This window comes from Photinus pyralis, unplaced genomic scaffold (assembly GCF_008802855.1).
Source record: "Photinus pyralis isolate 1611_PpyrPB1 unplaced genomic scaffold, Ppyr1.3 Ppyr1.4_unclustered_Scaffold3103, whole genome shotgun sequence".
In the NCBI taxonomy this organism is placed as follows: domain Eukaryota; kingdom Metazoa; phylum Arthropoda; class Insecta; order Coleoptera; family Lampyridae; genus Photinus; species Photinus pyralis.
In genome coordinates, this window is record NW_022171330.1 from 6,097 (window position 1) to 34,065 (window position 27,969).

General features: G+C 40.1%; 1 protein-coding gene and 1 long non-coding RNA gene across 5 annotated transcripts in view; one reads left to right on the forward strand and one right to left on the reverse strand.

The window, feature by feature from the left end:
- The first annotated feature begins 4,160 nt into the window (after positions 1–4,160).
- On the forward strand, positions 4,161–9,774 carry LOC116181969. Of its 4 annotated transcripts, none has more exons than XR_004147394.1 (3): positions 4,161–4,233; positions 4,300–4,677; positions 8,073–9,774. It is a non-coding gene; the product is annotated as an uncharacterized LOC116181969 (long non-coding RNA). The 4 variants fall into 4 exon arrangements; XR_004147393.1 differs by having other exon boundaries at positions 4,188–4,203; positions 4,266–4,677; XR_004147391.1 differs by lacking the exon at positions 4,161–4,233 and having other exon boundaries at positions 4,240–4,677.
- Positions 9,775–14,826: 5,052 nt separating this feature from the next.
- Positions 14,827–27,969, reverse strand: part of LOC116181982 (segmentation protein paired-like) — a 30,108-nt gene continuing 16,965 nt past the window's right edge. Inside the window, exons 4-6 of the mRNA XM_031502439.1 lie at positions 15,578–15,943; positions 15,324–15,527; positions 14,827–15,276 (exon numbers count right to left, since the gene is read on the reverse strand). Coding sequence (XP_031358299.1) covers positions 15,071–15,276; positions 15,324–15,527; positions 15,578–15,943 — 776 coding nt within the window. The 3' untranslated portion in view covers positions 14,827–15,070. The remainder of the gene's footprint in view (positions 15,277–15,323; positions 15,528–15,577; positions 15,944–27,969) is intronic.

Consider the following 27,969-nt stretch of genomic DNA (forward strand, 5'->3'; position numbering starts at 1 on the left):
GTATTTAAAAAATTGCCATTTTTTATTCATTTAAAAAAAAAAACAAGTGTATTTTGTGGAAAAGCAGTGAAAATGTGTAGTGTTTGGGTATAAATTGCGCAATTGTTTAAAAAACCTGAATTTTAATTCTTAATACACTTCTCATGTGTCTTTGACTTACTCATAAATATTGAAATACTTAAAAATTAATAAATTCAAAAAAACCCTCACCAATTGCTCCAATTAGACTCAGGATCTGCGCAGTTTAAAAAACATTAAAAACACACTTCAATTTAAATTCTTAATACACTTCTCATGTGTCTTTTTGACTTGCGCATAAATATTAAATACTTAAAAATTAATAAATTCAAAAAAACCCTCACCAATTGCTCAAATTAGACTCAGGATCTGCAGGTAACACGTCACTAGCGCACTTTTACACTTTAATTCACTCACACCAATTACTGAAAATTAAAAAAAAAACATATATCTCAACAAAAAATACTAGAATTTACCCACCCTCTGTCAATATACTGATCAAAGGGTCTTTGGGCTCATTTAAGTATTTAAAAAATTGCCATTTTTTATTCATTTAAAAAAAAACAAGTGTATTTTGTGGAAAAGCAGTGAAAATGTGTAGTGTTTGGGTAAAAATTGCGCAATTGTTTCAAAAACCTGAATTTTAATTCTTAATACACTTCTTATGTGTCTTTTTGATTTGCGCATAAATATTGAAATACTTAAAAATTAATAAATTCAAAAAACCCTCACCAATTGCTCCAATTAGACTCAGGATCTGCAGGTAACACTTCACTCGCGCATTTTTACAATGTAATTCACTCACCAATTCCTCCAATTAGGGTCAGGATCTATAGGTCACACTTCACTCGCGCACTTTCCCACTTTAAGTCACTACCAATTGCTCCAATTAGACTCAGGATCTGCAGGTAACACGTCACTAGCGCACTTTTACACTTTAATTCACTCACAACAATTACTGAAAATTTAAAAAAAACATATCTCAACACAAAATACTAGAATTTACCCACCCTCTGTCAATATACTGATCAAAGGGTCTTTGGGCTCATTTAAGTATTTAAAAAATTGCCATTTTTTATTCATTAAAAAAAAAACAAGTGTATTTTGTGGAAAAGCAGTGAAAATGTGTAGTGTTTGGGTAAAAATTGCGCAATTGTTTAAAAAACCTGAATTTTAATTCTTAATACACTTCTTATGTGTCTTTTTGATTTGCGCATAAATATTGAAATACTTAAAAATTAATAAATTCAAAAAACCCTCACCAATTCCTCCAATTAGGGTCAGGATCTATAGGTCACACTTCACTCGCGCACTTTCCCACTTTAAGTCACTACCAATTGCTCCAATTAGACTCAGGATCTGCAGGTAACACTTCACTCGCGCATTTTTACAATGTAATTCACTCACCAATTCCTCCAATTAGGGTCAGGATCTATAGGTCACACTTCACTCGCGCACTTTCCCACTTTAAGTCACCACCAATTGCTCCAATTAGGCTCAGGATCTGCAAGTAACAGGTCACTAGCGCACTTTTACACTTTAATTCACTCACAACAATTACTGAACATTAAAAAAAAACATATATCTCAACAAAAAATACTAGAATTTACCCACCCTCTGCCAATATACCGATCAAAGGGTCTTTGGGCTCATTTAAGTATTTAAAAAATTGCCATTTTTTATTTATTTAAAAAAAAACAAGTGTATTTTGTGGAAAAGCAATGAAAATGTGTAGTGTTTGGGTAAAAATTGCGCAATTGTTTCAAAAACCTGAATTTTAATTCTTAATACACTTCTCATGTGTCTTTTTGACTTGCACATAAATATTCAAATACTTAAAAATTAATAAATTCATAAAAACCCTCACCAATTGCTCCAATTAGACTCAGGATCTGCAGGTAACACTTCACTCGCGCACTTTTACAATGTAATTCACTCACCAATTCCTCCAATTAGGGTCAGGATCTATAGGTCACACTTCACTCGCGCACTTTCCCACTTTAAGTCACTACCAATTGCTCCAATTAGACTCAGGATCTGCAGGTAACACGTCACTAGCGCACTTTTACACTTTAATTCACTCACAACAATTACTGAAAATTAAAAAAAACATATATCTCAACAAAAAATACTAGAATTTACCCACCCTCTGTCAATATACTGATCAAAGGGTCCTTGGGCTCATTTAAGTATTTAAAAAATTGCCATTTTTTATTCATTTAAAAAAAACAAGTGTATTTTGTGGAAAAGCAGTGAAAATGTGTAGTGTTTGGGTAAAAATTGCGCAATTGTTTAAAAAACCTGAATTTTAATTCTTAATACACTTCTCATGTGTCTTTTTGACTTGCGCATAAATATTCAAATACTTAAAAATTAATAAATTCAAAAAACCCTCACCAATTGCTCCAATTAGACTCAGGGTCTGCAGGTAACACTTCACTCGCGCATTTTTACAATGTAATTCACTCACCAATTCCTCCAATTAGGGTCAGGATCTATAGGTCACACTTCACTCGCGCACTTTCCCACTTTAAGTCACCACCAATTGCTCCAATTAGGCTCAGGATCTGCAAGTAACAGGTCACTAGCGCACTTTTACACTTTAATTCACTCACAACAATTACTGAACATTAAAAAAAAACATATATCTCAACAAAAAATACTAGAATTTACCCACCCTCTGCCAATATACCGATCAAAGGGTCTTTGGGCTCATTTAAGTATTTAAAAAATTGCCATTTTTTATTTATTTAAAAAAAAACAAGTGTATTTTGTGGAAAAGCAATGAAAATGTGTAGTGTTTGGGTAAAAATTGCGCAATTGTTTCAAAAACCTGAATTTTAATTCTTAATACACTTCTCATGTGTCTTTTTGACTTGCACATAAATATTCAAATACTTAAAAATTAATAAATTCAAAAAACCCTCACCAATTCCTCCAATTAGGGTCAGGATCTGCAGGTAACACGTCACTAGCGCACTTTTACACTTTAATTCACTCACAACAATTACTGAAAATTAAAAAAAACATCTATCTCGACAAAAAATACTAGAATTTACCCACCCTCTGTCAATATACTGATCAAAGGGTCCTTGGGCTCATTTAATTATTTAAAAAATTACCATTTTTTATTCATTTAACAAAAAACAATTGTATTTTGTGGAAAAGCAGTGAAAATGTGTAGTGTTTGGGTAAAAATTGTGCAATTGTTTAAAAAACCTGTATTTTAATTTTTAAAACACTTCTCATGTGTCTTTTTGAGTTGCGCATAAATATTCAAAAACTTAAAAATTAATAAATTCAAAAAAACCCTCACCAATTCCTCCAATTAGGCTCAGGATCTGCAGGTAACATGTCACTAGCGCACTTTAATTCACTCACAACAATTACTGAAAATTTAAAAAAAACATATATCTCAACAAAGAATAATAGAATTTACCCCCCCTCTGTCAATACACTGATCAAAGAGTTGTGCTCAATGAAGTGTTTAAGGATACGTACTATTTTTTAATTACAGAACCTAGAAAAAATCCCTGTAGTTTACCCGCCTTTTGTCATTACATTGATCAAAGGGTTGTGCTCATTTAAGTACTTAAGAATGATTTACCTTTTTAATAAAAAAAATAAATCTAAATGGTTTTGGCGGATTCACAAATATGAATGTTGTCACAAGTAACCGGCACAAGGTGATTGATATCACCAAATTTTACAATAAGAAACATACTGAACCAGAAGCAAAAGTACTCACAGTTTGTGTTTTCAAAGTGTGGATGCCATCACCAGGCAGTCAATAAAATCGATAAGGTCCTGGCCCACAGAAACTTGTTCAGTCTTGATGCATCGCATCTGAAATTCAACGATAGTGTAACGTGAGGCGGCGCAGCTGCCTGTTCCAAATTAAACATTAAGGCATTAAAGAAGAAATGTTAGTAGCTCAAATGAATCATTTTAGACCTCCAGTTCATTGAATATATTCACATTGTTGATATAATTTAAGTAAATATTTATTTGACGAATGAGACTAATATTTTGGTCCAGCATTCTATATGTCGTAAATTCCTATTGGCCGTCGTGTTTTAGGTATTTTGACATGTTGTATGAATTAAGACTTGTATAAGTGATGGTAGTCATTAATCGGCTATGTTCACGGTTGTTCTTGTTTTACAAACAACTAATGTGGCTGTTGTATGTTGTGTTGTGTTGTGTTTAGATTTGGTAAGTTGAATATAAACGGAGAAATTTTGTAGGCATCACGTCGAATTTCCGTATATTGGGGTATAGCCAAATGGAGGAATATTGCAAATCGAGCACGTAGCGTAGTGCAATTAATCTATTCACGTGGAGATACAATGAGTCAGATTCCTATTTGGGAGGATTTTAAAAGAATCTCTTACCTAAGGATGTTATTTTAGTGACTGGGAGTAGAAAAATAAGGATTCGTTAAAGAGATCCAAACTGTAATAGGATTTGGTCAAATTGGAATCGTAGTAGCCAGTAGCCATTGTTTCTCTGAATACAAAATGTCTTCATATCAGATAAGTTTTACATTAATTATTAGGGGTTGATGGGATGGATTATAATTTATATTTTTGCAGTTCCATAACACGAGTTGTCAAATTAAAATCTACCTAACAAATTGGTAAAAGTATTAATTAACAGGTGAGCCTGTATCGTAAGATCTCTGCACGTAATCATTCGCTTACTGCTTTGCACTATGAAAGTTTAAGATAGCGAACAGTTTGAAACGACCATTACTATCATAATATACAGGTTAGATCAACCGAAAATATCCTTGGAAGTGTGAAATGCAAATCAATGCAGTTTATTGATTCTGATATTTTTGTAGTTCTTGGGATAATGTTAAACAATAAAGCTCTGAATTTGTTTATTGTTAACTTTGTTTAGGTTAAGGTCACATGAAACTCCAATTTTGGAGTGTTGTGTGACCCTAGCCTTATTAGTTTAATTGTGGCATATTCACAGCCAGCTTTGCATTGCTACCACAAAGACAATTTAATATACTAATCTTTTTAGATTAAAATGTACAGTGTTCCATTTAAAAAAATGAGGTTAGGTCACATCACTTTTTTACCTCATCCTGTATTCTTATTTTGTAAAATGAAAATTATTCAACAATTAGGTACATGGTGTAATAAACATTTTTCTGCAAGTATCTCTTTCAACTCGGAAAACATGATCATTCTGAAATTGCCGAAAAGAGCACATGGCGCCTATATTACTTTTTTGAGAGTCAAAATATTACGGAAGTACCCTGTCACAAGTGGGACACCCTGTACATTTTAGTAACATTTCCAAAAATTTGAAGATTTTCCAAAAATTTATCTCGAATGGAAAGTAAGAGGGCGGGAGGAAGCGGCACAGTCGCCTCAGGTATGTCTCCTATTGTATTAAAATAATGCAATAGGGGGCATAGCTTCGGCTTAGCCGCGTCGCCTCACCCTGTTACTTCAGCAAAGCTGCCGGAACGAAAGCGTCATCCCAAATGTATCAGGGCGAGGGGAAGCGGCGCAGCCGCCTTTATGTCCCCTATTGTATTAAAGAGAATACAATATGGGGCAGACCTTCGGCTATGGCGTCGCCTCGCCTCTCCGTATTATTATGGCAGGGCTGCCGAAACTGAAGCATTAACTCGGATGGGTAGTAATAGGGCGAGGCGAGGCGGCGCAGCCGCCGAAGCCGAAGCTATGTCCCTTATTGTATTAAAAAGAATGCAATAGGGGGCATAGCTTTGGCTTCGGCGGCCTCGCCTCGTCCTTTTACTTCAGTAAAGCTGCCAAAACTGAAGAATTATCTCAAATATAACAGACAGAGACGAAGCGGCGCGGGCCAAAGGCGAAAAGAATACAACACGGAACATGGCCAGGGCGGCTGTGTCGCCTAGCCTCGCTGTATTACTAGGATGGGTAGTAATAGGAGCGAGGCGAGACGGCGCAGCCGCCGAAGCCGAGTCACCTATTGTATTAAAAAGAATGGAATAGGGGCGCGCCGCCTCGCCTCATCACTTCCTACTTAAGCGGCATCTCAAATGTAACAGCGCGAGGAGAATTGGCGCAGCCGCCGAAGCGGAGGGAATGTCCAGTATTCGGAACATACCTTCGGCCACGGCGGTTGTGTCGCCTCGCGGCGCCGGCTTACTACGGCAAGGCTGCCGAATTTCAACTGTTACTCGGATGGGTAGCAATAGGGTGAGGCGAGGCGGCGCAGCCGCCGAAGCCAAAGCTATGTCCCCTGTTGTATTATTAAAAATAATACAATAGAGGGCCCCAACAATCACAAAGAAACTAATGCAACAAACATGTCATTCTGAAATTGACAATTTTTTTTCTCCCCGTATTTCTTAAGCGAGGGAATGTTTTCAAATTTTAACCATTTTAAGATTGACCCAAGAAGAGCACACGACGCCTATATTACTTTTTTGATAGCACTTACAATTACGGAAGTATCCTATAAAAGGGTCGAAAATGGCACACCCTGTACACTTTTTTAACGTTTCCAAAAACTTGAAGATTTCTTACTTATTTCCGAAAAATCAAATTTGAAAATATTCGCTCAATTAAGAGATACGGGGGAAAATTTAAAAAAATGAAACTAGAGTGATCCTATAATTTCTTGGTTATAGCATACTAAATTCTCTTTCCAAAGATATAACAAAAAATGCAATATTGATTCAAAAAAGTTTTAAAAAAATTGAAAAATTTTCTTGAAATTTTTTTTTAATCCTTTGTGTCTTATGTTTTAGAAAAGAGAATTTAATATAGGTACTATGTTCTTAGATTCATATATACAGGGTGTCGCTCCCGTATCTCGCAAGCGAGCGCATATTTTTTTAAAATTTTGAATTTACCATTTTAAGTTTGACCTAAAAGCCTACATTACTTTTTTGATAGCACTAACAATGACGGTAGTACCCTATAAAAGTGTCGAAAATCGGACACCCAGTACACTTTTGGAATAGCTATCATGATCAATGATTTTAAAAAAGTCATGCACTCTAAAATGGTTGTAATGGATTTTGGTATATTTTTTAGTTTGTTGAAATTTCGACATTTGATTGGTGAAGAGCATTTCAGAAATCTACCAACATGTTTTTTTAAAACAATTGAAATATTTTTTTACATTTTTTAGAATATCTCAACAATTTTTGGAATATGGAACACCCTGTACACTTTTTTAACGTTTCCAAAAACTTGAAGATTTCTTACTTATTTCCGAAAAACCAAATTTGAAAATATCCGTTCAATTAAGAGATATGGGGGAAAATTTAAAAAAATGAAACTTTAGAGTGATCCTATAATTTCTTGGTTTTAGTATATTAAATTCTCTTTTCAAAGATATAACAAAAAAATTCAATATTGATTCAAAAAAGTTTTAAAAAAATTCAAAAATTTTCTTGAAATTTTTTTATATATTTTTTTAAATCCTTTGTGTCTTATGTTTTAGAAAAGAGAATTTAATATACTATGTTCTTAGATTCAGATATACAGGGTGTCGCTCCCGTATCTCGCAAGCGAGCACATATTTTTTTAAAATTTTGAATTTACCATTTTAAGTTTAGTACTAACAATGACGGTAGTACCCTATAAAAGTGTCGAAAATTGGACACCCAGTACACTTTTGGAATAGCTATCATGATCAATGATTTTAAAAAAGTCATGCACTCTAAAATGGTTGTAATGGATTTTGGTATATTTTTTAGTTTGTTGAAATTTCGACATTTGATTGGTGAAGAGCATTTCAGAAATCTACCAACATGTTTTTTAAAACAATTCAAAGATTTTTTATATATTTTTTAGAATATCTCAACAATTTTTGGAGTATTTTTGTAATATTTTAAAAAATTTTGTATTGTCGACACAAATCCAAATCCACTAGGGGTCTAGGTCTCACACTGGTAGCTACGGGACTGGGTGGGTATAAAAAGTGACTATATAGTTTAACTTACACCATAGAAACTGAAATAGTTATTAAAGAACTGCTTTAAAACTTCACGAAAAAACCTTGTACAATTTGTTTATTTTATTTTATGTTGTTAGGTACCTACCTACTACAAGGATAATACAGGACGGGGGAGGGGTGCACACAAATTATTGTATTAAAAACAGAGCTGGCGTATTAGGAGGTCAAAGACATAGAGGCGTTGTCCATTTAGTCGTCGAGTGACAAATAGTAAAGAGACGCAACTATAATGTAAAATTGCGGTACACATTCCCCATCACACTGACCGTCCACAGTAGGAGTGGTGTGACCGTGGTAGACGTGCGACTCTGGTGCTTAAAATCGCTCAATAACACGAAAGATAACGGGGATCAAAAATGAGTTGCTGCGAGTCACCGTTGGAAGTTCAAGTTAAGTACGATTTCCTATGTAAACAAAAATTCTAAAGGTGACTCGACAGCAATTCAGTTTTGATCGCACAGTAGGTAGTATAATCGTTTGGTGCCGATTGAGTTAGGTACGATCACAATGCACAACCGGCATCATAATTTGCACTTCATAAGTAGATCACCTTGTTGTACGAAAAGAGGGGGGTGGGATACATGCTCGCACAGCTTAGTATCGGGCGATCAAAAATGCGTTGCTCTCAAGTTGCCTTTGGAAGTTCAAGTGAAGTACGAAATCTCATTTAAACAAAATTTCCAAAGGTGACTCGCCGATGACTCATTTTTGATAGCAAGCGCCTACTACGTTAATATTTCATGAGTTTTTTTTGTTACAGACTCGCCGAATTCAAACACGCTTGGAACACGTTTAGGGAGTTGTTTTTTACAGAATGGATGCAATAGAATGAATTACGTACCTCTTTTTGATGGAGTGGAGCTCCCAAACAGGCACTCTCTTCTTCAAAAACTTTGCAAGAGAGCTTGGTTGTAAGGGCTTTGTTGCCAAGTGGATTTGCTACATTTGAACTACTCATCGTTAATATTTTAATGTTTTTAGCAATTGAATTTTGTAAACTGGCACGGGATTAACGCGTTATCACTAATTAGAATGCTCTGCAAGAATATTTGCGCCGGCTTTCAAGTGGAGGGCCCTTTCGTGTCGTAACTACTGCGCTCCGTTTCATGCATGCGCAGATTCAAAGAGAGCCGAGACGTTTAAGGTTTCGGTTACAGAGTTGATTGTTGTTAATGAGAGATAAACAAAATGAAATGGATTACCTACCTTTAAAATGCGATGAGGCGCTTTATCTGGCACTTACAGTTGCAGTTTGAACAGCTTGAAACGCAACCGCCATTTTTGTAGAAAAAGATATCTTGGACGCTGTTGCCAAGTCTAACTTTTGGCTGCATTTTATACTGCGTGCTCAATTTTTGATATGCTTCTCTTAAAGACCTTTGTCAATTAATGTTACCGCTGACTAACCAGATCCACTGCATGCGCCATAAAACTTGGGCACCGGACCAAAGTGGACAGGCAGAATACTGAAGAATTTTTTTCTTTTGGCGACTCTTTAAGTGCAGTAAAAATTCTTGCAGCCCGTAAAAGCCTCTTCTGGGATTGGTAAGGGCTCTCTTAAAGACTTCACAGCAATGCTTTTAAAAATCCTTAATTCGCTCTAAGAGTGTTGAAGAACCTTTACGAGACCTTAATATGGGCTACCAAGAACCACAAAGTCTTGAAGAGTAATGGAATTTGATGCTACACGGTCGTTATACAAAGTACAAACGTTTATAGTTTTATCCTGTATAATCTGTTACGTTTTTCTGTGTAATAAAAATTATTGTTATCCTCATGCCTGAGGAGTTTGCTTTAAATTAAGAGCAGCCTGTAGTCTTCTTTTTAGAGCCTTTGATGAATTTATTAGGTCCTTTAAAGTCTGTTTTTATTTGTAATCACTAATGTCTGATGGTTTTCATTGGTCTTATCCAAGTGGAATATTCAATATCCGAATTTTGGAAAGGTCTATGACCTTTTACTGCACTTGAGGATGTCTCCAATATCTATAAATGCTTCTAAAAAAGCCTCTAAAAGGAAGGTGAAATAAATTCTCTAGGGACTTTTGGGGAATCAAAGGGGCTCGATTATTAAATACTCTTATAGGACCTTCTAGATTCGGATATTGAAATACTCTCGTAGATTACCTATTAAGTGTTGTTGATGGATCTTCTTCTAAATACTCTAAAGCGTGCTCCAAGGAATGTCGAGAACTTTTAGGAGATTGCTAACTAAAATAGCTGTATAAGACCCATGAAAACTTGTCAAAGTCTTTCGAGACTAGCTATGGTTCATAAATCGTATAAATACCTTTAGCGAGATCGTATATATCTTGTAGGTCTTTATGAACTCTATCAGTTGTTTGGATCCTCCACAGGTAGGGAATGATAGAAAGGCTTGGGAGGGAACTGGATTGGTCTTCTAGTACGGGAAGGTGTGAGGGGAATAAGATTCGCAAGAAAGGTGCGAAACACTTTTTCGGGGCGTTTATAAGGCTTTCCTGGAGCTGAGTGGCTGAATTGATTATAAATCTTGCAAAAACCTAGATTTCTACTTGAGCTCTTTGAGGAGTATCCACTTCCGACATTCTCTAAGATGCATCATATTTCCGTTACTATATAGTATGGAATACCCCCAGCCAACGATAGAACCGAGGACTATTTCCGAAAAATTATGGAAATGGTAATGGAACTGTTGTTTACTGGGGGGGTATCGAATACCCCCCGGCAACACCTTTAAAAACCGTTTAGGATTCAGGTCTCATAACAAATGTTAGGGAAGGATTACGAGATCCTCTTCGGCCGTTTCCATGGGCATTTAAGTAAACGCGTTTATGCTGTGAATTAAACACCCTAAAAAACTATTAAATCCTCATAAACTTACAAAGGGATTTATAATACCGCTCAAGACTTATTTGGAATCTTGGCTCCAAAGTTCAGACCGTTTAACTTTTAAAGTATTTTCTTCCAGCTTCTTGCATTCGGTGGTGCAAGATATGATCTTTATCTACCTAAACAATGATAAAAAATTGAAAAGTGTCCACAGGCTTTTCGTGGATGTCCCCGAAGTGAATTGCAAACATTTTTAATTACCATGTACATTTTGAACGTATCAAATTAGTTCAAATGCGCACTACGTAGTTCCAATGCATCGCGCGTTTGTGCCCGGTTGTTTACTTTTCTAACCTAACTTTTATTTGAAAATGTTAGCCATATAAAATCATCAAATAAGCCTGACAATTTACTTGTCATCCTTTCTTTTAATGACCACTTATCTAACAAGTAATGGTATGTGATATTTAAGAGCTGTCACTGATAGTTTCGTTGTAGATTTGGCAGAAGAATGATTTCGTGCGTCCGATGACATTCCACTCAATCCATTACACCTTCTCATTCTTAGACGTTGATTTCCCGGGTATTAGTACTCCCAGAGGTTTACACAGCACGTATGTATAAACTACGATTGATAGTTTCTTGGTGGATATCATCCCATAACGCCCATTGGTACTAATAAGGTATTTCTGAATTATGTGTGCTCATGGGTACGTAAATCCCATGCATTTTGATTGTCATATTATTGAGGTATAGTGTTTCAAAAGGCAGGCTCGATGTTTGTATCTGTGCGGGTTTTATAGGCTCGTTTTATGCTAAGATGTATTTGGGTCGTTTTACCCCTCGCTGTCGGGCAGTACTTTAGTACACAATGCATTCTTAATTGTATTTTTTACGTCATTTGATCGAGGTGAAAATGTACTTGTCCTGTTTACGTAGATTTGCACTTAATAATAATAATAGCTTAAGATCAACAAATACACATAAACACGGTAGGTAGATTGTCGATTATCCGGATTAATTGGGTCCACAGGTAAGTAGATGCAATTACTTAATTTACAGAAAAATAATTAGTTATTATTGATAATTAACTATATCCCAAGTGTTGTCCCCTCTAGAGTTAGTAGCGAACATTTTCTGAGTACCGTTCTCGAAATCATGTTTGTTTGTTATACTGTTCCTACAGGTGATTGTCCCTTTATATTGTTTATTAAGTATTTATTTATTTACGTATTCACGATACAAGTTAACTCGCAAGTTAATTATCAGTATGTTGTTGTTCTGTACTATTCCTTTGAGCGAGTACCGCATATGCAGGTCGATTCCCCGCTGCATATGTTGCTCCTGCATCTCATAAGGACTGCAGCTCTTGTGCCTTAGCATATACGAGAAGAGGGGTCTTCTAATTTGATGTTTGTCTGTATGAGTCGTTTGCATATTTTGCTCTTATGCCTTTTGTTGCAGTTGATTAATTTTTTTTGTATTTGTGTATGTTATGCCAGGTTTTTAGTCTAACAAAGAAGGCTTTTTCCTGGCTTATTGTATGCCTAATATATTTTACATGTTCTCGCCTTTTCTTGCACTCAAGATGCTGCATTTTATTCAATTCCCGTCCCGAATATATCAAACGTCCCAATACAACGCTTATATTCTATTCTAAATAAGGTAGGTAACTTATCTGTGCATAAAAAATATATTATTATTATATTATTTTTCTCCAGAGTTGCCAACTGTTGTAAGTACAGTAGAGTCTCGTTAATCCGAGGTAATTAGGGTTGGTGGTACCTCGGATTTCGAAAAACTATGTTTACACGGACAAATAAAAAAACCAAACTATGATTAATTTATCTTTAGACGTACTATTCAATAGGAAAACAGTTTTCCACTACTTGGTATGGAAAAAAGTGTGGACTTAAGTCATTAATAAACTCACTTATGATTACACTTTTTCTGCAATTGTACACTTTGATTTTCTAATACTAACTTTCCACTCGGACCCTTGGACCTTACAATGTTGGGCAGCGGGCATCTATGAAAATTGTATGGAGATTAGATGCATTTTTGGAAGGTCTGAAACTAAGCTTTTTTCAAAATTATCTTTTTAAGAACCTGACTTCTTGAAAAAAAATGCCGTGGACTTTAGAATGTTGCGTAAACAAAATCACATTAGGTTTTCTATATTTACATCACGGACTTGGACTTTTTGACACCAAATTGAGGATATTCGCCCCTAAAGTTATTCTTTTAAAACTTTGGTACATTCTCCTGTTTTATAATAATAATAATAATTTATAGCATGTTATTGTGGCAAGGCACTTACATTTGTTTAATGACGGTTGGAATACATTATATATATAGTCGAAATTTTTATTTAGTCCATAACTTTTGATTGAGAGGTCTGATCGAAAAAGTACGAATCGTTTTGGATTCTACGCACCAAAATTAATAAGAAAAAGTGTTTTCCCGAGAAATTTTGGTGCAGTCGATTTTTGGTAAAAAAGGAAGGTTATACTGCCTTTTTTTGAGCCCGAAAAAAAAATTGTCTCAGATCGACCGGAAAAAAACATTTTCTTATAGAATGTGGCCTGTAGAATCCATAATTTCAAACAGTTCCAAGATTGGGCTACTAGTTCAAAAGTTACAGCCCTTTGAATTTTTTTTCGAAATTGGTTTCTAGTCTATAACTTTTGATTGAGAAGTCTGATCGAAAAAGTACGAATTGATTTGGATTCTACGCACCCAAATTAATAAGAAAAAGTGTTTTCCCGAGAAATTTTGTTGTAGTCGATTTTTGGTAAAAAAAAGGAAGGTTATACACTGCCTTTTTTTGAGCCCCGAAAAAAAAATTGTCTCAGATCGACCGAGAAAAAACATTTTCTTATAGAGTTTGGCCGTAGAATCCATAATTTCAAACAGTTCCAAGATTGGGCTACTAGTTCAAAAGTTACAGCCCTTTGAATTTTCTTTCGAAATTGGTTTCTAGTCTATAACTTTTGATTGAGAAGTCTGATCGAAAAAGTACGAATTGATTTGGATTCTACGCACCCAAATTAATAAGAAAAAGTGTTTTCCCGAGAAATTTTGTTGTAGTCGATTTTTGGTAAAAAAGGAAGGTTATACACTGCCTTTTTTTGAGCCCCGAAAAAAAAATTGTCTGAGATCGACCGAGAAAAAACACTTTCTTATAGAGTTTGGCCCGTAGAATCCACAATTTCAAACAGCCCCGAAAAAAAAATTGTCTGAGATCGACCGAGAAAAAACACTTTCTTATAGAGTTTGGCCCGTAGAATCCATAATTTCAAACAGTTCCAAGATTGGACTGTATATACAATATATTATATTTTGTATATTATATATATATTTGGTGGGTATGGAATCCCCCCCCCCCCGGATATGAAAATTTTGTTGACCATCTCGGGAAAATTATGTTACAGCGGTGGGGATCCTGGGGACTCGCTTGAGGGTTGTTGGGGGAAGGTTTATCAGATCCTTTCCTCCGTACTATAGGCAACGCAGCACGGCCGGGGGGGGGGGGTGATTCTATCAACAGACGCCGATCTGGTGGTATTCTCTGTAGATGGAAATGATGGCTGCTGTCTACCCCCAGACCCTTCGGTACACCTTCTACAAACGGTTTAGTCTTCAGGACTCGCTTAAGGGGTTATTGCGGAGGGTTTATCAGATCCTTTCATCCGTACTGCCGGGAACGTTGCACAGGGGGTCTGGGAGGTATTCGACGAAAATGTCGGTGGTCATTTCGGGAAAATGATGTTAAAGCGACGGGGGCTGAAAGAAGTAGTCGATAATCCTTCCCTTATAAAAGAAATTGCAATGAAGGTGGTGTCTGCGGTGGGGGAGTATCCCATACCTCCTGACCCCCCCCCCTCCCCCCGACCTTCTGCAAACCGTTGTCTTCAGGGCTGAAGGATTTGTTGGTGCGGGGGGGGGGGGGTATCATATCTTTTCCTCCGTACTACAGTGAAAGTAGCACGGGGGAGGGGGCAGAGGCCAAAAATCGTAATAAAATGCTAGGAATTGTCATTTATTTGTGCATTTTACAACTAAAAAATTATCTTAACCCACTAAATTAAATTACAGATCGTTTGGCTTTTATTTAGTACATTTCAGTTCGTTTCTCGCGCGTGTATCACAAAAGCACCCGTCGGCGTTCGTCCGATACATCTCAGATTAAGAACTAACTATTCCCGTTAGGTAACAAAAATACTGTACATCACTGGTCGCGAACTTCCCATCTCTCCCCGAATCTAGGAGTACCAACTGTAGAAGGGCTGGTGGGTGAAGCTCTTCGCGTTGTGCGGCGTGTAGCCGGCGGCGGGATGCAGGCCGTTGGCGCCGAACCCCTGGGAGGGTACGCCGAGCGGCTGTCCCAAAGTGAGGACCTGGTCGACGGAGGTGGCGTTGGGCGTGATCCAGTCGCCTCGGCAGGGCGAGTCGTTACCGTTCGGAGATACTGCAATGAGCGCTTAGCGCTGTTTCTTGGAGATCGGAGGCACTTACCTGCTGTGGCGGCGCTGAGTAAGTTGAGGTTGTTGTTCGTCGTGTAGGGGGCGTCGTCCTTGAAAACTCCGTTTTGGTTCAGGTCGTTAGCGTGCGGCATCAGGGAGGGAGGCGAGTAGAGTGGCTGCGTGGGGTACGGCGCGTGTGACTGTGTCGTCAGCGGGAGGTTGGGGGAGGCGTGGCCGTGGGAGTACAGCTCAGTCACTGCAATTAGATTATTAGTCTCCCGACAGATGGCGTTGGCATCGACTTACTTTGGTTAGGTGCCACCGGAGCAGTCGAGAAGGTGGCCTCACTAACCGAGTATGGGGAGGAGGTCGCAGTGTATGGGTTGCTCAGGGGCGCGTAGGAACCCGAGGAGGATGTCGACGCCAGCTGTTTGCGCAACCTCGCCCTTCGATTGCTGAACCACACCTGTATCCTCGCCTCGGTCAGCTTGGTGCGCTGGGCGAGCTCCTCGCGCGTGTAAATGTCCGGGTACTGGGTGCGCTCAAAGGCCTTCTCCAGCTCGTCCAGCTGATGCGCCGTGAAGGTTGTCCGCGACCGTCTCTGTTTCCGCTTTAACGGTATTCCGGGCTCGCTTTCGCAATCGGATCCGTTCTCGTTATCGGTCGACTTATCTGGAACCAATTATTTTTTTTATTGCGAAAGTAATTTACGCCGTGAAAATTTGGCGAATGTATCAAATTTCTACGCGGCGACAACAAAGGGAGCGCTAATAGATTCGACATGACGTAACAAGTTTGTGCTTTAAATTACGAAAGAATGTACAGTTGACAGCCGACCAAAAAAATTCATCAACAACGTGCCTTCCGAGCCTTGACCGCATCTATTTCATTCTATTTATACAAGACATACACAATATCCGCACCCAATTACAGGAGTTTACAAGTCGTCCAAATTCACCGAAATAAACTGATTATCTCTTTCCTTCTCTATTTCTGCGCTCCTGACACGTCTAATAAGGTTACTCCTGGTACACTATTAAAAACGGATCCCAGAAAATCCTCAACACTGGTGTATTGTGTTCTTACATTAGTTTCTCTTTTATAGGTGTCAGGATCACAGAAGAGTAAGGACGCGTATTATCAGATAAATATGTTTTCTTTACACAAATTCCTCATTTTATTGTATGAGGATTTCAGAAGCGTCAGAAAAGGAAACACCTGGTCCCTGATCATGTTCTCCTGATCCAGTTTCTCTATTACATATCATTTGAACAGCATAAAAGACACGTGAAAAAGTGTACAATTTACAAATAATGGTCAATAATTGACCCTCCCGTATTATGTTCTCCTTACACAGATTTCCCTTTTATAAATTGTAGCATCAGGATCAGAGAAACATAAAAATGTGTACAATTTATTGACGTCTTTGGTAAACGTCTCTCTTATACGTACTTGTATTAGGATCTTAGAAGGGAAGATTGATGGATCGTTCGAATTTCTTTTTTATAGATTATTGTATCAGCATAATCCCCTTTCTATCAGGACTACAGAGCAAGTGTTGTTTAGAAAGTTGTATCAGAATCAGACAAAAAATACCTAATTCTCTGACAACTTACTCGCTTATTATGTTGTCCTAGTGCAAATTTTTGTATCAAGGTCACATAAACGTAAAAATGTGTCAAATTGTCAATTGTAACCAGACTTACAATTTATTGGTGGACATTCCCTGACGTATTACGGTCTCTCTTTATCCTAGTTTCTCATATATTGCTGTATCAGGAACACAGCAGCGCATGGAAGGGAAACATGAATTGGCAGGTAACTCTGTTACTCCTGATACAATCAGCCAGTTTCTGGACATCGAGTTCCGTTGTAATTATCAAAGTTGATCTTATTGTAATATGCATTTCACCTCTCGATTTTTGTATGGTATCAACGAGTATGAAGATTTAATAAATATTGTCCCATTTTTATGTTTGTAGTTCCTAATAAAATTGAGAAGTTTTTGGTGATCGAACTAATAAAAATTACTTGTGTGTAACGCGTTTCTATTTTCTGATACAAATAACTAGTTTTCTGGTGGTCCATGAAAACAGGGCGCAATGTGTGTGGTATTAGGCGGTTATGACGGTTTTGGAGGTATCTTAATTTTTTATTTTTTATTTTGTTTAATAATTTTTTTGTTTCTAGATGCGTTTTTCTATAGGGAGTGGGGAATGTTTACTGTGCCCCATCATCTTGGTGGTTTTTTTCTGCATCCCTGATACAATCGAAGGACTTTAAGGTGGGGGAGGCGGTAGGTTAGTGGTATGGAAACTAGGTAGCTTACAAACACGAAGGTTCCGAGTTCGATTCCCCGGCCCGTCAACAAACAGCCTTCGGCGTTTTTCGTTTTGGGGGTCGACTCAGCCTCGTTAAAAATGAGCACGTGGGGCAATAATAGGCGGTTTTGGAGCGTATAGTGCTTGCCCTGGAATTCACGTCGTCAGACGTTCTAATGCGGGGCTATTATTATTATTATTAAGATCTTCAAAAATTAATATGAATGTACTGAAGGCACTAAACAGGAGATTCCAGATTTTGTTCCTGAGGGTATTCCATACCTCCCAGCTCTCCCGAAAATGTTAAAAAACATTAGCTAATAATCAGATAATAATTTATCAGAAAGAGCAATCCCCTCCCCCTCCCATGAATGCCCACAATAACACTACAATAATATGACCATTCTCGAGAGAGGTTTATCGAATCTTTTATTCTAAAATCTTCGCTGAACGTTTTGGAAGATGGGAAAAAAAACCGGGGGCCCCGGGGGTTTTGAAAAACCCCCCCCCCCCCCGGAACATATTTCAAGTATGAAAGATCTTAGAAAATTAGTATTAGTGTTCTAAAGGCTACCCCCAGATCCTCCGGTGTTACGCTCTCCCCCACAATGTTAAAAAATCACTCTTATCAGGGCGTCATCGAATTTTCTTTTTCTTTGGAAGGTGTTCCATACCACCCCTCCCCTTTTCCATTAATGTCTACCACAAAGATTTGCTACATTGTAATGACGATTCTTCCTCCAAAAAGTAAAAAAAAACTTTAGCATTCTTATACTCATGTATGAGGGAGAGCAATCTATTTTTTTAAACGGTATCCCCCCCCCCCCATGAATTCGCGTTTTAAGTATGATAGATATTCGAAAATTAGTATTAGTGTTCTGTAGGCTTTAAACGGGAGACTCTTCTTCCTGTGATTGCTTCCTGTGCCCCCCCCCCCCCCGGTGCCATACTGTCCCCCAAAAAGGTCAAAATCTTGAGCAATTATTATCACTTATCTGGGAGAACTACTGATTTTTTTCCTGGAAGGTATAACATTTGAGCTTCTCTCTTCGGATATCAAATAATTCATTTTGATGTAGGTGTGTAAAATTGGGGGGAAATTGTCTTGTCAGTCGATAATGAAGGTTGAGCAAGTATCTATCAAATCTGTCTGTCTTTTTCTTCCTTTTAGCGTAATAATTATGTTTTTTTTGTATGCGGTTTGGTATACAAGCGTTTATCCACGTGCTGTCGATTATTATTACATGCGCTCCTGGTACAATCGGCAAATAAAGTTGATCTGATTGTAATACGCATTTTATCTCTTTATATTTCAAATCTTCCGATGCAAAAATCTCGTTTTTTGTATGTCGTGGAATCAGGTTTTGTTAGTATCTGTTAAATCTACAATCAGAGGTTTTGTTCTTAGTCACGTTTTGTTTTAAAGAGACACGAATGCGTCTGCGCTCCTGATACAATCGAAAAAATCACGTACATCAAACTGGGTTGATCTGATTGTACATACATTTCGAGTCCCGATTTCGTGTCTTCTGTTACAAACAATTCATGTTTATGAAGATGTGTGGGATCAGGAGTCGATGTGTCTGGTATCGGGCGAGGGCCAAACCTGTCTTTTGCACGTTAATTTGTCCGTAATAATAAATAATTTGTTTTTGGATGGGTTTTTTCACGCACTCATTGTTCTCTGCCCTCCTGATACAATGGACTTTGGTGTGAATAAGATAATCTGTGGTACTCCTGATGCAAATAACAGTCTTTCTGGATGTATGTGCTATCAGGAGTAAATGCGTGTGTTCTATTCATTAATTAATTTGTTGTTGTACAACTTGTGGTATAAAGAGACGCGAATGGCGATCGTTTATGCACATACCTACCTTTACTGATTGTTTTTCTATGCGCTCCTAATAACATCTGGAAACTTTTCGTCATGAATTCACGATTGGAACTTTAAAATTTAAAAATGTATAGGGATTGCAGAACTGAGGGATTATATATGTTTGCGGTTTTCTTATTTCCCAACCCTTTCCTGCAGGTGCTGTTACGTATATTAGGAGAGCATAATTGAGGGAGTGGCAGGTTTAATGAGAATTTTTGCCACTTTAACCCTTACACTATTGGCACACCAAAATATTAGGAGACCATAATCATATCATAATTATTTCTTTCCTCGATGTCGTTCTTTTTCACTCCTGCTTTCGTGTTGTACTTAGATATCAGGAGACTATAATCATTTCTTGTCGCATTTTGTATTAGGAGAGTAGGTATTTTCTCTTGCTCCTTACATTTAGGTACTTATATGCTCCTGATACAATCCAGAAGTTTTCGATTTACTTAGTAAAGATAATCAGGACGTGCGATTGTAAAGTAAATACAGTACAGGTAAGTAGGTATAAACACGAGTCGATTTCCATGGTTCATTGTTTGGAACAATGACTCCGTCTAAAAATTGAATTAAAAAGGTGTAAACGAAACGAAGCGTGTCCGAATCGGTAGCAATGGCTGCGAAAGTACATTAATAAACGTCGTTAGAAGATTGAAAACGATAGGGTTTACGAGGGGGAGATCGGAGGAGGCCAGAAGACTAATTCATTAAACCGCGTCCGCATATGTTTTATTAGCATAGAAAATTACGAAATTTCTGTTGTTGAAAGTAATCGACGCCATTAAACATCCGGCGTATGGGTGAGTAACGATCGCGGAATCTACTTTTATATTGATTAACTTTTCAATTTTTCATTTGGCAATTTTATTGGGCAATAAATAACGTTGAACCGTTTCATGTACGTTTTACAGTTAACTTCGAGCGATTGTTCTGGAAATGACTTCCTTGATAAGGCTAATTGAGTTTAGTTTGCACAATGTACTACATGACTCAGACAAGGTCGGCCGATTAGGTTTTAAGTGAATCAAAACGCGCCCGCCATTTTATGCGCGGCGGCCATCTTAAATAACTGTCTCGTTACAAAATTCCAAGTGCGTAAACGTCCGCACTCAATCATGAAGTAGGTACCTAGTGGTAATTGCGGGTAGAAAGGAAGGAGATGCCGTACGGTTACTTTTGGGAGCTTTGCGAAGGTTCTTTTTTTCAGTTGCACGGACCTACTTAATTTAGGTAAGCAAGTAGGCAATTTCCGTATCTTTTAGGCTATTTTTTTTAAGAAATAGGAATAGCGTTCATGCGAAAAGAGCAAAGTTGTGACTGGCATCAGGCTCTCACTGTACAATCTCTTGTACAGTAAAACGCATCACTAAATTCACCTAATGCTATTTCTGGCAAGTTAAAAAAACGGCTCAATGTTGGTCATTCGCCAGGAATTTCAATATTCGAAGGCGCACTAAAAAGAAAAATTAGATCTCACGCTTATGGCTACATTGTTACAATCTTTTTGGGATATACTGCTTTATTATGGCCTATACCGGGAGAAATGTTGAATGCAAAAGACGCGAAGTAAATACTTTGAAAACTGTAGGCCGTAGGTCAGTCATAGGTTGAGCCGAGGCGGCGCAGCCTCCGGATCTGTGCCCCATACTGTATCAAAGCGAGATGATGCTGTATAAAGGGAAGCGTCATTTCCTAAGGGTAGGTAAGCGTGAGAGGGTGAATCTGCAGAAAAATTAAAGCCAAAATCGCCGAAGTTGGCGTAGGGGGGTACCTTGTACCCATGTTAAAGCGAGGACAAACGGCAAAGTTGTAGGAAAGGGTAGCTACAGAGTGAAGTGATGCGGCGTAGTCGCCAAAGTCGACGTTATGCCCATATTAAATTACACCGAGGTGAGGCGGGAAAACTGGTATTTCTTTGATTACAATTGGGGATGTACCTTCGGCTTCTGCAGCCGCCTCGCCTCTCCTTGTCCATTTATACAACAAGAGCATAGCTTCGGCTTCGGCGACTACGCCGCCTCGCCTCGCCCCATCTCTACAGCACAATTGTCGAAAATAAAACATTATTTCTGAGGGGTAGTTAGAGAACGAGCCGCAGAAAATGAAGCTAATTATATTGTATGACATGGGGGTGAGGCGGAAAAGCTGAAGAAACCGAAACATCATCCGGAAGGGTAGTAACAGGGCCGAAGCCGAGACTATTTCTATTGTGGCGTTTCTTTGATTAAAATTGGGGATGTAACTTCGGCTTCTGCAACCGTCTCGCCTCCACTTGTCCATTTATACAAAAGAAGCATAGCTTCGGCTGCTACGCCGCCTCGCCTCGCCCCATCTACGGTACAATTGTCAAAAATAAAACTTCATTTCTGAGGGGTAGTTAGAGAACGAGCCCCAGAAAATGAAGCTAATTATATTGTATGACGTGGGGGTGAGGCGGGAAATCTGAAGAAACCGAAACGTCATCCAGAAGGGTAGTAACAGGGCCGAAGCCGAGGCTATTTCTCTTATGGTATTTCTTTGACTACAATAGGGATGAAACTTCGGCTTCTGCAGCACCCTCGCCTCTCCTTGTCCATTTATATAATAGGAGCATGGCTTCGGCTCCGGCGGCTACGCCGCCTCGCCTCGCCCCGTCTTTACGGCACAATTATTGTCAAAAATAAAACTTCATTTCTGAGGGGTAGTTAGAGAACGAGCCGCAGAAAATGAAGCTAATTGTATTGTATGACATGGGGGTAAGGCGGGAAGGCTGAAGAAACCGAAACTTCATCCGGAAGGGTAGTAACAGGGCCGAAGCCGAGGCTATTTCTCTTATGGTATTTCTTTGACTACAATAGGGGATGAAACTTCGGCTTCTGCAGCAACCTCGCCTCTCCTTGTCCATTTATATAATAGGAGCATGGCTTCGGCTCCGGCGGCTACGCCGCCTCGCCTCGCCCCGTCTTTACGGCACAATTATTGTCAAAAATAAAACTTCATTTCTGAGGGGTAGTTAGAGAACGAGCCGCAGAAAATGAAGCTAATTGTATTGTATGACATGGGGGTAAGGCGGGAAGGCTGAAGAAACCGAAACTTCATCCGGAAGGGTAGTAACAGGGCCGAAGCCTAGACTATTTCTCTTATGGTGTTTCTTTGATTAAAATTGGTGATGTAACTTCGGCTTCTGAAGCCGACTCGCCTCTCCTTGTCCATTTATACAATAAGCGCATAGCTTCGGCTTCGGCGGCTACGCCGTCTCGCCTCGCCCCGTCTCTACGGCACAATTGACAAAAACAAAACTTCATTTCTGAGGGGTAGTTAGAGAACGAGCCACAGAAAATGAAGCTAATTATATTGTATGACATGAGGGTGAGGCGGGAAAGCTGAAGAAACCGAAACGTCATCCGGAAGGGTAGTAACAGGGCCGAAGCCTAGACTATTTCTCTTATGGTGTTTCTTTGATTACAATTGGGGATGTAACTTCGGCTTCTGCAGCTGCCTCGCCTCTCCTTGTCCATTTATACAATAGGAGCATACCTTCGGCTTCGGCGGCTACGCCGTCTCGCCTCGCCCCGTCTCTACGGCACAATTGTCGAAAATAAAACTTCATTTCTGAGAGGTAGTTAGAGAAGGAGCCCCAGAAAATGAAGCTAATTATATTGTATGACGTGGGGGTGAGGCGGGAAAGCTGAAGAAACCGAAACGTCATCCGGAAGGGTAGTAACAGGGCCGAAGCCTAGACTATTTCTCTTATGGTGTTTCTTTGATTACAATTGGGGATGTAACTTCGGCTTCTGCAGCTGCCTCGCCTCTCCTTGTCCATTTATACAATAGGAGCATACCTTCGGCTTCGGCGGCTACGCCGTCTCGCCTCGCCCCGTCTCTACGGCACAATTGTCGAAAATAAAACTTCATTTCTGAGAGGTAGTTAGAGAAGAAACCGAAACATCATCCGGAAGGGTAGTAACAGGGCCGAAGCCGAGACTATTTCTATTGTGGCGTTTCTTTGATTAAAATTGGGGATGTAACTTCGGCTTCTGCAACCGTCTCGCCTCCACTTGTCCATTTATACAAAAGAAGCATAGCTTCGGCTGCTACGCCGCCTCGCCTCGCCCCATCTACGGTACAATTGTCAAAAATAAAACTTCATTTCTGAGGGGTAGTTAGAGAACGAGCCCCAGAAAATGAAGCTAATTATATTGTATGACGTGGGGGTGAGGCGGGAAATCTGAAGAAACCGAAACGTCATCCAGAAGGGTAGTAACAGGGCCGAAGCCGAGGCTATTTCTCTTATGGTATTTCTTTGACTACAATAGGAGATGAAACTTCGGCTTCTGCAGCAACCTCGCCTCTCCTTGTCCATTTATATAATAGGAGCATAGCTTCGGCTCCGGCGGCTACGCCGCCTCGCCTCGCCCCGTCTTTACGGAACAATTGTCAAAAATAAAACTTCATTTCTGAGGGGTAGTTAGAGAACGAGCCCCAGAAAATGAAGCTAATTATATTGTATGACGTGGGGGTGAGGCGGGAAATCTGAAGAAACCGAAACGTCATCCGGAAGGGTAGTAACAGGGCCGAAGCCGAGGCTATTTCTCTTATGGTATTTCTTTGACTACAATAGGGGATGAAACTTCGGCTTCTGCAGCAACCTCGCCTCTCCTTGTCCATTTATATAATAGGAGCATAGCTTCGGCTCCGGCGGCTACGCCGCCTCGCCTCGCCCCGTCTTTACGGAACAATTGTCAAAAATAAAACTTCATTTCTGAGGGGTAGTTAGAGAACGAGCCGCAGAAAATGAAGCTAATTGTATTGTATGACATGGGGGTAAGGCGGGAAGGCTGAAGAAACCGAAACTTCATCCGGAAGGGTAGTAACAGGGCCGAAGCCGAGGCTATTTCTCTTATGGTATTTCTTTGACTACAATAGGGGATGAAACTTCGGCTTCTGCAGCAACCTCGCCTCTCCTTGTCCATTTATATAATAGGAGCATGGCTTCGGCTCCGGCGGCTACGCCGCCTCGCCTCGCCCCGTCTTTACGGCACAATTATTGTCAAAAATAAAACTTCATTTCTGAGGGGTAGTTAGAGAACGAGCCGCAGAAAATGAAGCTAATTGTATTGTATGACATGGGGGTAAGGCGGGAAGGCTGAAGAAACCGAAACTTCATCCGGAAGGGTAGTAACAGGGCCGAAGCCTAGACTATTTCTCTTATGGTGTTTCTTTGATTAAAATTGGTGATGTAACTTCGGCTTCTGAAGCCGACTCGCCTCTCCTTGTCCATTTATACAATAAGCGCATAGCTTCGGCTTCGGCGGCTACGCCGTCTCGCCTCGCCCCGTCTCTACGGCACAATTGACAAAAACAAAACTTCATTTCTGAGGGGTAGTTAGAGAACGAGCCACAGAAAATGAAGCTAATTATATTGTATGACGTGGGGGTGAGGCGGGAAAGCTGAAGAAACCGAAACGTCATCCGGAAGAGTAGTAACAGGGCCGAAGCCGAGGCTATTTCTCTTATGGTATTTCTTTGACTACAATTGGGGATGTAACTTCGGCTTCTGCAGCCGCCTCGCCTCTCCTTGTCCATTTATACAATAGGAGCATAGCTTCGGCTTCGGCTGCTACGCCGCCTCGCCTCGCCCCATCTCTACGGTACAATTGTCAAAAATAAAACTTCATTTCTGAGGGGTAGTTAGAGAACGAGTCGCAGAAAATGAAGCTAATTATATTGTATGACATGGGGGTGAGGCGGAAAAGCTGAAGAAACCGAAACATCATCCGGAAGGGTAGTAACAGGGCCGAAGCCGAGACTATTTCTATTGTGGCGTTTCTTTGATTAAAATTGGGGATGTAACTTCGGCTTCTGCAACCGTCTCGCCTCCACTTGTCCATTTATACAAAAGAAGCATAGCTTCGGCTGCTACGCCGCCTCGCCTCGCCCCATCTACGGTACAATTGTCAAAAATAAAACTTCATTTCTGAGGGGTAGTTAGAGAACGAGCCCCAGAAAATGAAGCTAATTATATTGTATGACGTGCGGGGTGAGGCGGGAATCTGAAGAACCAAACGCTCCCGCACAGGTAGTAACAGGGCCGAAGTACATAAAAACCCCCCCCTTATTTCTCTTAGTAGCTCATTCTCTTTGACTAAATACGGGACCTGACAACTTCGGCTTCTTGCAACCGTCTCGCTCCACTCTGTCCATTTATACCACAAAGAAGATAGCTTCGGCTTCGGCGCTTACGCCGCCCTCGCCCTCCGCTCCCCGTCTCTACGGCACAAACTCTCGTCGAAATAAAACTTTCATTTCTGAGACGGTAGTTACAGAAGGAACCCCAGAATTGAAGCTAATCTAGTCATTGTATGACTTGGGCGGTGACTGCGGGAGAATCTTGAAGAAACCGGAAAACGTCATCCCGCGCGAAGCATCAGTACAGCGGTCCGAAGGCCGACGGCTATTTCTCTTATGGTATTTCTTTGACTACAATAGGGGATGAAACTTCGGCTTCTGCAACCGTCTCGCCTCCACTTGTCCATTTATACAAAAGAAGCATAGCTTCGGCTTCGGCGGCTCCGCCGCCTCGCCTCGCCCCGTCTCTACGGCACAATTGTCGAAAATAAAACTTCATTTCTGAGAGGTAGTTAGAGAAGGAGCCCCAGAAAATGAAGCTAATTATATTGTATGACGTGGGGGTGAGGCGGGAAATCTGAAGAAACCGAAACGTCATCCGGAAGGGTAGTAACAGGGCCGAAGCCAAGGCTATTTCTCTTATGGTATTTCTTTGACTACAATAGGGGATGTAACTTCGGCTTCTGCAGCCGCCTCGCCTCTCCTTGTGCATTTATACAATAGGAGCATAGCTTCGGCTTCGGCTGCTACGCCGCCTCGCCTCGCCCCATCTCTACGGTACAATTGTCAAAAATAAAACTTCATTTCTGAGGGGTAGTTAGAGAACGAGCCGCAGAAAATGAAGCTAATTATATTGTATGACATGGGGGTGAGGCGGAAAAGCTGAAGAAACCGAAACATCATCCGGAAGGGTAGTAACAGGGCCGAAGCCGAGACTATTTCTATTGTGGCGTTTCTTTGATTAAAATTGGGGATGTAACTTCGGCTTCTGCAACCGTCTCGCCTCCACTTGTCCATTTATACAAAAGAAGCATAGCTTCGGCTTCGGCGGCTACGCCGCCTCGCCTCGCCCCCTCTCTACGGTACAATTGTCAAAAATAAAACTTCATTTCTGAGGGGTAGTTAGAGAACGAGCCGCAGAAAATGAAGCTAATTATATTGTATGACGTGGGGGTGAGGCGGGAAATCTGAAGAAACCGAAACGTCATCCGGAAGGGTAGTAACAGGGCCGAAGCCGAGGCTATTTCTCTTATGGTATTTCTTTGACTACAATAGGGGATGAAACTTCGGCTTCTGCAGCACCCTCGCCTCTCCTTGTCCATTTATATAATAGGAGCATGGCTTCGGCTCCGGCGGCTACGCCGCCTCGCCTCGCCCCGTCTTTACGGCACAATTATTGTCAAAAATAAAACTTCATTTCTGAGGGGTAGTTAGAGAACGAGCCGCAGAAAATGAAGCTAATTGTATTGTATGACATGGGGGTAAGGCGGGAAGGCTGAAGAAACCGAAACTTCATCCGGAAGGGTAGTAACAGGGCCGAAGCCGAGGCTATTTCTCTTATGGTATTTCTTTGACTACAATAGGGGATGAAACTTCGGCTTCTGCAGCAACCTCGCCTCTCCTTGTCCATTTATATAATAGGAGCATGGCTTCGGCTCCGGCGGCTACGCCGCCTCGCCTCGCCCCGTCTTTACGGCACAATTATTGTCAAAAATAAAACTTCATTTCTGAGGGGTAGTTAGAGAACGAGCCGCAGAAAATGAAGCTAATTGTATTGTATGACATGGGGGTAAGGCGGGAAGGCTGAAGAAACCGAAACTTCATCCGGAAGGGTAGTAACAGGGCCGAAGCCTAGACTATTTCTCTTATGGTATTTCTTTGACTACAATAGGGGATGAAACTTCGGCTTCTGCAGCAACCTCGCCTCTCCTTGTCCATTTATATAATAGGAGCATAGCTTCGGCTCCGGCGGCTACGCCGCCTCGCCTCGCCCCGTCTTTACGGCACAATTGTCAAAAATAAAACTTCATTTCTGAGGGGTAGTTAGAGAACGAGCCCCAGAAAATGAAGCTAATTATATTGTATGACGTGGGGGTGAGGCGGGAAATCTGAAGAAACCGAAACGTCATCCAGAAGGGTAGTAACAGGGCCGAAGCCGAGGCTATTTCTCTTATGGTATTTCTTTGACTACAATAGGAGATGAAACTTCGGCTTCTGCAGCAACCTCGCCTCTCCTTGTCCATTTATATAATAGGAGCATGGCTTCGGCTCCGGCGGCTACGCCGCCTCGCCTCGCCCCATCTCTACGGTACAATTGTCAAAAATAAAACTTCATTTCTGAGGGGTAGTTAGAGAACGAGCCGCAGAAAATGAAGCTAATTATATTG